Source organism: Sinocyclocheilus anshuiensis, unplaced genomic scaffold (genome assembly GCF_001515605.1).
Source record: "Sinocyclocheilus anshuiensis isolate Anshui unplaced genomic scaffold, SAMN03320099.WGS_v1.1 scaffold583, whole genome shotgun sequence".
Classification (NCBI taxonomy): domain Eukaryota; kingdom Metazoa; phylum Chordata; class Actinopteri; order Cypriniformes; family Cyprinidae; genus Sinocyclocheilus; species Sinocyclocheilus anshuiensis.
The window spans coordinates 2,812-14,552 of NW_015551025.1; the positions used below are offsets into that span (position 1 = coordinate 2,812).

At 38.9% G+C, this 11,741-nt stretch overlaps 1 protein-coding gene across 1 annotated transcript in view; it reads right to left on the reverse strand.

Annotated features, from left to right (window-relative positions):
• Window positions 1-1,429: 1,429 nt before the first annotated feature.
• Window positions 1,430-11,741, reverse strand: part of LOC107661102 (polypeptide N-acetylgalactosaminyltransferase 17) — a 12,094-nt gene continuing 1,782 nt past the window's right edge. The window contains exons 2-12 of the mRNA XM_016450562.1: window positions 10,555-10,837; window positions 10,236-10,419; window positions 9,601-9,767; window positions 8,622-8,796; window positions 5,452-5,649; window positions 4,314-4,431; window positions 3,962-4,147; window positions 3,745-3,882; window positions 2,544-2,639; window positions 1,929-2,090; window positions 1,430-1,834 (exon numbers count right to left, since the gene is read on the reverse strand). Of these exons, the coding sequence (XP_016306048.1) occupies window positions 1,697-1,834; window positions 1,929-2,090; window positions 2,544-2,639; window positions 3,745-3,882; window positions 3,962-4,147; window positions 4,314-4,431; window positions 5,452-5,649; window positions 8,622-8,796; window positions 9,601-9,767; window positions 10,236-10,419; window positions 10,555-10,837 (1,845 nt within the window). The 3' untranslated portion in view covers window positions 1,430-1,696. The remainder of the gene's footprint in view (window positions 1,835-1,928; window positions 2,091-2,543; window positions 2,640-3,744; window positions 3,883-3,961; window positions 4,148-4,313; window positions 4,432-5,451; window positions 5,650-8,621; window positions 8,797-9,600; window positions 9,768-10,235; window positions 10,420-10,554; window positions 10,838-11,741) is intronic.

Here is an 11,741-nt window from a genome sequence, read left to right on the forward strand (position 1 = left end):
AAGTAACAAGTGAGGTACTTATATAGGGCATTTAAATTATTTTTTAGATTTAGGACTCCAAGCACTACAACGCTGCAGTTCATCGTTTTATTCAAATCAGTCCTAGTCTAAATGGAAGACGGTATGGGTGCAACAACATCTGAGGAGACTGTAGTTACATGTGCAGTTTCTGACTCATGTAACGTGTCCTTATATAACTCGGTCGACAATCCCTGATGATCATTTTCCCATATTCCTTTCGCCTACATCATGCTGGCCTTGTTGCTTTAGAGTGTGGTTCAAAGTAACAGTATGACTACTACAGGATCCATTCAACAGCAGATATAGTAAGAGCTCAGTTACCATAGTTACTGTTAAACTGCACACATATCATAATGTCATTCTATAGTGAAGGGCTACTGTAGAAAAAAAATATGCAATAAATAACATATTTCCAGAGCAGAGAGCTAATTTAAACAGAAAACGCACTGAGATCCATAGCTGCTAACAGTGAGAACTTAAAACAAGAGAATGGAAGGAGAAATACAGATAGTGCAACTCAATATTACTAAAAATTAAGTCTAAATAAAGCCGTTATGAACACCGGAACCTGTTTTCCAGGATAAGCACTAAATTTGCATGGATTTAATTTAGGAATTGACAAAAATTATGCATACAGTGATGTATAGAATATTTGCAATACAGCAGTTGATCATCTACAATGTTTAATTGTCATTTTGGTTTCAGCACTCAAGACTTGAGTCACATGGTTGCTCTTATGGTTGAACCTCAAATATTGCAAACCTAAGGAACTTCAACATACAGTTTATGTGCTTCAAAACCTTTCATTACTGGAGGAACCATTGATGGTTTTAAAGGGGTCCTATTATGCTCTTTTACAAAGTCTTGATTATGTTTTGGGGGTGTACTAGAACATGCTCTCATGCTTGGTGGTTCGAAAAACGCATTATTTTTCACATAATTTACATTATTAAAATACCTTTCTCCCCAGGCTGGCACAAACGGCTCGATTAGTTCCGGCTTTGATGAAGGTCCGCCTTCCGAAAAACCACTAACTCTGCAGCAGCACTTCTTCTTCATCGTCTCGTCTGATGCACTCACTCAACCAAGCTTCTAACCACAACCTCGCCCCTCCCCACCCCTCAACCATTCGAATTTCTGTAGGCGGGAATTCTTTGTAATGATATTCCAATGAGCCGCTTTGTGATATCACAAAGCCCGGAAAACAAACGCTGTAGTCCAAACGAGCCGTTCGTTGTAGTTCTAGAAAAGGGATTTTTAAAAAAATGAAATATCTCCCTTTGAAGTGGACTTTGAGATTTGTAACTTTCTGTAAATTGTAAACAATTTTTAAATGTTTCTTGTAAATTGTTTATGCCCAAACATACACACTACACACGGACTAAAATTAAAAAAGTGAAAAAGCATAATAGGACCCCTTTAACAGTTCTTGCAGGAACTTATGGGATCCAATGTTCCTCAGAGAACTGTTGTCTAGTAAATCTGATGACTTACTGTATGTGGTGCTTCAAATGTCTTTTTATTTTTTTGTATTGTGGACTGTAGTAAGACCAAAAGCCCAAAAAACGCAAACATGATCAGCACCCCTTGAGTTCAACAAAACTGGATCCATTTTCAAGTTCCTAAACAGTTTATGAAGGTTTCCCAACTTTCTAAGTTCACTGACTCACTCCTATTAGTCCTGTTTCATCAAATTCTTGACGGTCCACTTCTGGCCAGTGCAGGAACGCAGGATCAGAGCATAGCCGAAGTAGACATTAGCCGGCACTACATCGAGACAGCGTCCTGTAGCTCGGTTGATGATTGCTTCATTCTTCAGGGAACAAAAATAAAAAGAATCATTTTAGTGATCAAAGGCAAAAGGACAATTTTTACAAAATGCTCTATATAAAAAGTGATCCAATCACCTGTGCAAAGTGCCAAGTTTTCTGGGGTACACTAGAGACTTTCTCACAATTCAGGAGCTGTGGGTAGCTGCTGATTTTATCGTCCACCACACACCGAGTATCTTCGCCAGTGCTTCCCAGAGGACCCAGGAAAAGATAACCCTCCTTAGTGTAGCGACCCAGCTACAAAATAGACCACAGAGGGGATAATGTGAATGTATTTAATTCAGTGATTTGGTAACTGGGTCACTGAGTCATTCAGGGGCATTTTGGCACCCTAAGCTGATGATGTTTGCCAGATAGTTTTTGGCAGTAATGGCTACTTCCATAATGACTATTAATTTATTATAATTATTAGCTGGGTCAAGCTCCAGTGCAGATATGTAAACTGGTCGAGACTAGATCTAGAAGTTATGGTCTCCAGGTTGAATTCAAAACTAGAAAATATAATTTCTTTCTTATTTTGCGCCATCTTGTCATTTCATTGCTTAGTTGCAACTGATGAACAGAATGCGGAGAACTGTGTCATGAAGAGACTCCCTCTAGATGTAACCTATTTCCTGTGTGCACAGTAAGTGGAGGTTTAGTGGAGGTTAGGTCTGTGGAGATGTATAGCTGTGAGGAGTGCCGCTCTACCTGAGGGCCCCAGCCATGGCAGGGGTGCAGAGTTGCTGTGTGGTTTTCCTTTATGCCCTGGTCCAAACACAGATGGGTCACATTGGTATTGCGAATCTAGAACATAATAAAAAGAGTTAAAGAGCTGATAGTTTGGCCTGCTTTTTGTTGTTTAATAAGTTATCTTAATATGTAACCTGTTTTGCTAAAAGCTTTTTTTTTTTGCACAAAAATTAAAATTCTGTCATCATTTACACACCCTCACAATACATCACTTTCTTTGTGTATTATGAATATTGTTGACTCCTTGACAGATTGGCTTCATTCCTCTTTTGTTTTTGCTTTGGATAAAAGCGTATGCTAAATGCATAAATGTAAATGCTTCTTCTGTGAAATACAAATTGGGAGGAATGTTTTCAGTGTTCTTTTCAATACAATGTGATGGTTAAATAATACAAAGTGAATGGTAAAATACTGGAGCTGTTAAGCTCCCAAAATGATAAAAAGGCATCCTAAAAGTCTCACAAAAGTGGGTCATATGACTTCTGATGCCATACAATAGCTTTGTGTGAAGAACAGATTGAAATTTGTTGGCTCTTAACACCATAGGTTTTGGTGTCACAATGGTCACTAAAATGAAATCATTGCATGACTTGACAATATTTTTGAATGAACGCATACAAAACTTGAGAGCTGCAGTAAGATGATTGTTAAGATTTTAGCCAAATAATGACTTTAAATTTGGTTGACTCCTCACACTATACTATTGGTTTCAGAAGACTTGGAAAGAGTCATACCGACCACTTATGTGACACTTTTACAGTGATTTTTGTAACTTTTTGGAGCTTGACAGCCCTAGTCTCCATTCACTAGTGTGCAGGACCTTTTTCAAAATTTGTTTTTGTTTCATGGAAGAAAGTCAAGACAGGTTTGGAATGACATGAGGGTGAGTCAATGATTTTTGGGTGAACTAACCATTTGACAATAATTAACCGAATAATGTTCTTCTAAAAAAAAAAACTTCTATTTAAGTGGCAAGAGTGTTAATCAGAGACCCAGTGTTAATGTGCCGGTCACATTAGTGAAATTTTGAAGTCACTTTCAAACCAAGCAGCTTTCTGCTGGTCAACACGGCGAATCCATCTGACCAACTTGAACCGGTTGTGAAATCTGTGAGGGGGAATCTGTGACCGCACCTTTAGTCATTTCATGTGGCACTCACCTCTCCATAAAAGAGAGTGTTGTTGTATCTCCTCATTTCTGGATAGATATTATCAAGGTACCACTCAAAGCTTTTGCACTGGAGTCTTTTCCTGAGTGCTACTCTCTGGGATATGTCTCCATAGTCAATGCCATGGTTCTGTATGGACAAAGGAAGTGAATTTACAAAGTAGTATACTAATTATTATTATAACATTGCAAATATATCAAGTGCTTACCTTCATTGGTAGGTTCCATGCCAAATAGACATTAGATTTGTATTGGTCCATCCAGACTTCTGCCACCCGAAGTGCATTGCGTCTAGTGTGAAAGGCGATGTTACTGTGGTAGGGCTTTTTTGTTCTAGCAATATGGGCCACTCTGGAACAAGGCAGAACTTCCATGCTTCCCCCACACAGCCAAACCTGGGATTTGAAAATACACATACACCTATCAAACTTCAGTTCTGGTGTAATTTTAGACGAAAAAAAACTTAAAATTCATTTCAAATGAAGGTTCTGTGCACTGAGCGTAGGGAGGCTCAGTTATGAATGCTCTACTTTAGCAGAGGGATGTGGGTGGCATACTAACCCTGATTCCCAGCTCTATATTTTCGCCTCCATACACGTCCATCCCTGCGTCCAGTAGGCCCAACTCCCCAAAGTATTCCCGGTTTACCACAAAAGAGCAGCCTATCATTGCAGGCGTCCTAAAATACAGATTTTACATTTTCAGTACTGCTTCTGTGATATACTGAATAATTAATGAAGACATAATGAATGTCAATATTGGAAAAATAAGTATAAATAACTGAAAATAATGTAATATATTGAAAGTAGTGGCAGTGTAAAATATATCTTTTAACTAACTAAATGCATTTTATTTTTTTATTTTATGTATGTTTTTTTATACTGAAATTGTATTACACACACACACACACACACACACACACACACACACATAGTTATTATTTTATTTATTACTTTACATTTTGTTTTACTAAAAATAGATTTTTGGTTGATATGGTATATGTACATTTATTGTTCCACATAAATTCTTTATTGTGAGTCCCTTTTGGAAAGTTTGTGCTTGAGAGAACATTCTAAGCACTGTTTACACTATATTAAGACCACTTTGCATTAAGCAACATTTAAATATTTCATACATTTAAATTTGAGTGTTTTCTTAGTTTTTCTAGTGGTTCTTTCATAACCGTGGATTATGTTATAGTGCAGTGTTGAACAGCAGTGCCAAAGGTACACAGAGTGAAACAATGCTGTGCTAGAATATTATGGCGAGTTGTTTAGCAACACGAAACCAATCACAAACCAAACAATGCCAACGTCATTAAATATGAATATACTTTGTACAGTTGCATAAACTTTCAGTGAACTCTGTTTAGCTTCAGCCTTTGAGTGAAACACTTAAAAATACTCCTGTGTATTTCCCTCCTATTCTTTTTAGTATGTTTCAGACGATTTAAGACAACCAGAGCAGATATATAATGTGACAATCAAGTCCTGCTATAAAGAGGGTCTCTTTGTGTGCTGTACTTGTCCAATCAATGTTATTAACCTTGTAAATATGTAAATATTTGTGGCTTATGTTAAAGTTCACGTGTAGAGTGTGAAATCTTGGCTACCCAAGATGAATTACTAACCCAAAGTAAATGAAAAATATGAAACCCAGAATCGCATTCAGAATGGATGAAAGTTCAGTAGGATCCTACCTGATAGGTGCAGAAGTGTCTCCTTCATCCCACCACTGTTTCAGTGGGCTGATATACATACACCAGAGCTCCCAGTTATAGCCGTGGCCTGAGTTTTCATAGCGTTCCAGCTCAAACGTCTTGTCTTTAATGTTATCTATGGAGGGCAGTATGATCTTCTTGTGGTTCTCCTTGATTCTAGACAGAACTGGCTCAGCCCTGACAAGGGGATGTAGAGGGTAGATCATTATAAGCAAAGCTGTATTGCACAGTGCTAATAACACTTCTTCAGCTCTGCTGTGGAGCTAAATCTAATCCTGGCTTGTGAATGTGTTGGCTAGTTTCTCACCTCACATCAGCCAATTAGATGGACCTACAGAGGAAACATGAACTGAAACTGTTTACACATGGTATTCATATCTGTTTGGTTTGCACATGAGAACACAACACTAAATGCAGCTGTGAACAGGGTCCACAAGGGTTGCTTTCGTAGTGTAGACGTTCATGTGGTCGAATGCATTCGAACAGCCACAAAAGACTCGCTTTGGGCTTGTTTTGAGAAACACCCCAAAAAATTGATTCCAACTTCACTATGCCATGCAAAAACACATGGATTACAATTGCATTACCATTCATATGCTTTCCATTCGCTTTCTTTCCCACACACTCGTAAGCAGCCGAATGGCTCCAGTGAGTTCAATTGTATTTGTGTGTTGCATTCAGTGCATCCACGATAATGATGTAGAGATGGGGTGCCCAATCCTGTTCCTGTAGATCTGCCATCCTGCAAAATTCAGCTCCAACCCTGATTAAACACAACTGAAGCAGCTAATTAAGATCTTCAGGAGCACTTGACAATTACAGGCAGGTGTGTGGAGCAAGGCTGGAACTGAAGTCTGCAGGTAGGCAGATCTCCAGGAACAGGATTGGGCACACATGATGTAGTCTTCAAGTAGTCACAGAAGACACACTTAAAGCGCTGTTAAGACCAGGGCTGTTTCTGAAATCGCCCCCAAACCCTTAAATAGGGCACTATTTGAGGGGACAGCCATTTGTAGTGGAGTCCGAAAACCATAGTGGATGTTATGCACTGCAATAACGAGTGTACAACCGATGTACACTCAACAGCTAGAGAATAACCTTAAAGCACTGTGAGGGTCATGCTGAATAAATTCCCGCATCTTGCCAGAAGATGGCACCTGCAGCTGAATCATCCATTCATCTATTTTCCAAACCGCTTGTCCAATATGGGTACAGAGTAATATCATACAAGTATACATTTCTTTTTAATTGATTTTTAAATATTTAATTAAAGTTTATACATGCTAGTTTCCATGAAAATGTTCAAGATAAATCTTTTTATTAATTCTGGAGCTGTCAGTTTGCTAAGTTTCAAATCTTTATTAAAACGTCAAGCACAAACTATGCAAAAGCAGCCGCCCTTCCGGTGCACTCAGTGTACAAATTCACTCACTTGTTTTCAGTCACTCCTTCAACTAGACTATATTAGTGGACTACTGTAGGGAATAGTGGATGAGGTCATAGGGGGCGATTACGAACACAGCACAGGTGTACACAATAATGCACCTCGGCTGACCACTTGTGATCAGATCACTGAAAATGCATCTCAATACCTGGTGTCAACAGGGCCAAAAACGCATGTGAAAAAAAAAAACTGGGCTCAAGTCTAAGGATTTTTTCTACTGGTTCCTATTTTTACTTGCCCTGCCACAAAAAAATGTAATTGTGGTTGTTATCATTGTTTTTGACCCATGTTATCTTGTATTCTAATAAATGGGCTTATATGATACCACAATACCAGTTAAATTTTACAATTCTCGATTCCAATTTCAATTTCAAACATTATTAAAGACAAGTAACAGTCGGTAAATAAGAACAATGAACAAATTACAAGAAACAGCACAAATAAAAAAAACAGAACAAAGATAACTGCTTTAGGTGCTTTAGGGTTTTAGGTTTGTATGTGTTCAGGTACAGAAATTAATAATCAAATGTAAAATAACATCGCATATTCTTCAGAATATAAATTAAGTATAGATTAATCCTTGTGCAAAAGTTATTTAGTCAAGAGCAGTGATTGAATTTCTCTAAGCGGTCGCACACCGGATGAGAAGCGTAGCGCTGCGCCGCGCCGCGTCTAGAACAATTCGTCAAAAACAAGTACAACATGACGAAGCTGGGCTGCGCTACGCTTCTAGTCCGGTGTGCGACCGCCTTCTCTATCTCTCTCTTTTTTTCTGGATTAACAATAAGGACAATGACAGCAGCTGGTAAATTAGGTGCGGTCACTTTAAGAGACAATGCATGGATCCAATATAATGATACACATCCGATTTCTTTCTCAATTGTTTAAGTTCAGTTAAGACATAATCGACTGTTTTCGAGGATACTCTACATTCGTTTGTATGTATTTGTCTGTTCAAGTGCAAGAAGACGTGGAAAGAAATGCAATACGAGGCTCGCACGTTGCCTGAGACGTGGCTCCTTGTGTGCAGTGGCCCGATCGAACATCTTTCACACTGGCCCCGGGCTGTTGGGCAGTCCTTATTGTCGAGCCCTGAAAAACATCTTAACCAGCCTAATATGAGATGGTTTTAAGATATTAGTCTTAGCTATTCTCAAACCTGTTTTAGATAGGTCTGAATCATTTTCAGATGGTTGTAAACCAGCTAAACACCTGTTTTGTAAGGCTGGAAATTTAGCTAGACCATCCTGGCAGGATGTGAGACCATCTTAAACCAGCTAAAACCAGTTTAATCCAGTTAAGACCAGTAAACCGTATTAGGCTGGTTAGGTTTTATACTTTTCCAATATGTGAAAAAAAAGTTTTAGATTTTGGATTAAAATTCATTAGTAAATATATTTGAGATAAACCCCGATTTTTCTTTCTTATTTTGACTTTATAAACACACTTTACAATTGACGTAGTGATTAATGCATGAAATCACATATTTAGAGACCCTCCACTTGAAATCCAATTACAAGAGTCACAAGAGACATATCTGAGAGTTACTACTGATTGTAAACAGCTATCTCTCGGCTGAACAGTTCAGTTTAGATCACCCAAGACGGATGTTAATACCAGGTGTAAACAAGGTCTGAGGAGTCGAGGTTTGAGTGCGACCATCTATAAAACCAGCAGCGTAGTGTAGCAAGTGCTAGATTCTCACCATGCAGGCGTGAACTCAACATGGGCATCAAAGAAGCCAGTCACCTCCCCAGTGGCCACTTTCCAACCCTCGATGCGGGCACGGATGAGGCCCTCTCTCTTCTGATTGCGCACTATTTTGATAAGACCCGGGTAGCGCTTGTTGACATACTCCTCCAGTGGCCCTTTCAGTTGTACTGTCATGCATAAACACACACACACATAAACGGTAAAGAGGGGGAAATCTCATTTTATGGTGCATGAGTGCTCGTCGCTCTGTTTAAACCAGACCAGAGGGAATGTGTCTCCTACGCCAAAACTCTTCCGTGCCTTTGATGTGTGCTACGGGGATCTACACCATCCCCCTGGAAAACACGTTTTTGGAAAGTGTTCCCTATCCCCATGTTAAACACTGTCATCTGCATTCTGAGTGACAAACCGTGAATCATTGACATTACGAGGACAGAAATGGGTGTGCTGCTCGCCTGCCCCCTCATTTTAGCAAATGCAGGCTTTTCCCCCTGCGCTGATGGACGGTTGGCCCTCCGCCACTGGCTCATGCGAACAATGTGATGGAAATTGAACTGTCTCTCTGGGAAGGCCTGAGCACACCCTTTGATACAATAGACAAGCATGGCCATGCGCAACGTGAGCAAAGAATGCTTGGCAAACTACTCCAGGTTATCAGTGTTGACACTCCCGCTCAAATACAACACAATGGATTAAACCCGGCCAGAATGGTTTATAAAACGAGATTTTAGCATTTTATATTTGCTCTGTGGTTTCTAAGGTGTTCTGAGTGGGGTTTAGTGCATTGGTATGCGGTTGCTGGGGGTTTGGGATGAGTATTTAGTGGTTTCTTACTGGTCCAAGGCAAAAGAACCCACCCATCTAATAGTATGTTCAAGTCCACTAGGAAAGATCATATTTATAAGTTTAATGCATATCTAAATATGATTTTGTACCATGTAATTTAGAGACAAAATTATCTTGTTTCTCACCGTCATCGCTGTTGTCATCCACCAAGATGATTTCCTTTAGGAGATGAGCTGGTGTGTGGTTGACAGCTGAATGGACTGAACGCAGGATGACAGACAAAGCCTCATTTACAAAGATGAAGATGATGGAGATCTGTGGCAGGTCACGGGAATAAAAGGCCTTTTTGCATCTATAAAAACACACATACGTGGATACACACAGAACATCTTATAGCTTTGAAACAAACCACCGCCTAGAATTTTTGCTACTCAAGGGTGTGAAACCTTTCACTTCCTAACAGAAGGAAAGCCACTTCTTGCTTTGTTTATTTGCACATTTTCCCTGTAACAATTACAGAGCCTAGTGGGCCTCAAATATGAAGCTTATTTATAGAACCTTGTTTACTGAACTTAGAAACAGTAAATGTCACTTTCCTCTCCTATTTAATCTTGGTGTAAGGAAAATCTCTTGAGAAAATGGTTCTAGACATTCTAGCTAAACTATTGCAATGAATTTTAGTGAATAAATGACAAATATGAAAAAAATACACAAAACTATGCTTTCAGTTAACTCGTTCCATATTACACCAAGAGCAAAAACTATAGATTTCTGTATAGATATTTTCAGGGTAAAAATAAAAAAGGCCAGTGACACTCACTTGCTGGGTCGATAATCTGGAATAGATCTATCCAGAGAGATTTTGTCACTCAGAAATGCATTGTAGCCATATTTCTCCCTCAGGTATTTGGCCTCCTTTTCTTCCTCTGGCATAAGTGTTGCTGGTAGACCTCCTCTACCTCGGCCTCCAAAACCTTCAATGAGTCCAAGAGACTTGGACAAACCTATTCAACACAAATCACTCAATTAAATGGCTATTTTGTTCTGTGAAAGGGCATTTTTGTGAATAATACTATGGTCACTCTTTACATATTTTTTTAGAATTTCTACTTTTTGGGGTTGCTGCAATAATAAGTTACCATTCAGTTGTCTGTACACCACATCTTCCAATGATACCAGTCTCTTTAAGAGCACATCATGAGTGATGCTGGTCTCCTGAGCAGATCCATTCAGATGTGTCTGTCCTCTCACATCAGCAGCTGCTGCCTGTTGACCCACAACTTTGGTTGTGCGTAAATTGCACTTGCCCCAAAAAGTGATGAAGCCGGCCACCGTAAACACATTCAGCACCAGTAAGATTTTCCATCTTCTCATCACAAAGGCCATGAAAGATTTTGGTGTTCGGAATCCAGCGAATCGCATCTTAAAAACATTAAATAAATTTAACTTGTGATGTTCACTGAACTGATGGAAACTGTAGGTTGTCTATTTTATTGATAGACACAGTAATAAAGACAGAATCAACATGAGACACAGGGGACTAGGAAGACAATATGACCCAGGTCTACCATGAGGTGACAGCTCCAAATGTAAAAACACTCACACTGCCCACATCTAGATACCATTTTTTGGTATTAGGTACGCTTTCACAACAACAACAAAAAAGGCTTCCTAAGATGATTTAGGATTAGCTTTTATGTGCAAATGAAATGCAAAATCTTAGGATAATTTGCTGTTATAGTGAAAGGGTATTTAATTATTTTCATTACACTCCCTAGAATACTTGATTCTGATTGGCCAATCGCACCATTTAGCAACGAAATAAATGTAAATTAATGCTGTAAAACAATTGCAAAATATCATATCATATATGCCGGTACTACTTTTGTGTGCTTCGTAACACTCCGCCATCTCTCTCTCTCTCTCTCTCTCTCTCTCTCTCTCTCTGGTCATACAAGCGCAAATTAGAATAATTCATAGGCTTTATCTTACGACATGTAAAGACTTCAGTATTACTTTTACATTGAACATACAACTTTTGATACATGACTAGATGCTCAAGAGTTTCCAGAACCACGAACCGGTAAGAGACACGAGAAGATCGAAGAGAGAGACTTGAAGTTTAGTTCGGAATGACTAGCAGTGTTGGGGAAAGTTACTTTTAAAAGTAATGCATTACAATATTGCATTACTCCATAAAAAAGTAACTAATTATGTTACTTAGTTACTATTTATGGAAAGTAACGTGTTACGTTACTTTTGCGTTACTTTCACATTACTTTTTAAATATGAGCAGGGCTTGATTGTTTTTAATATAAGAAGTTCT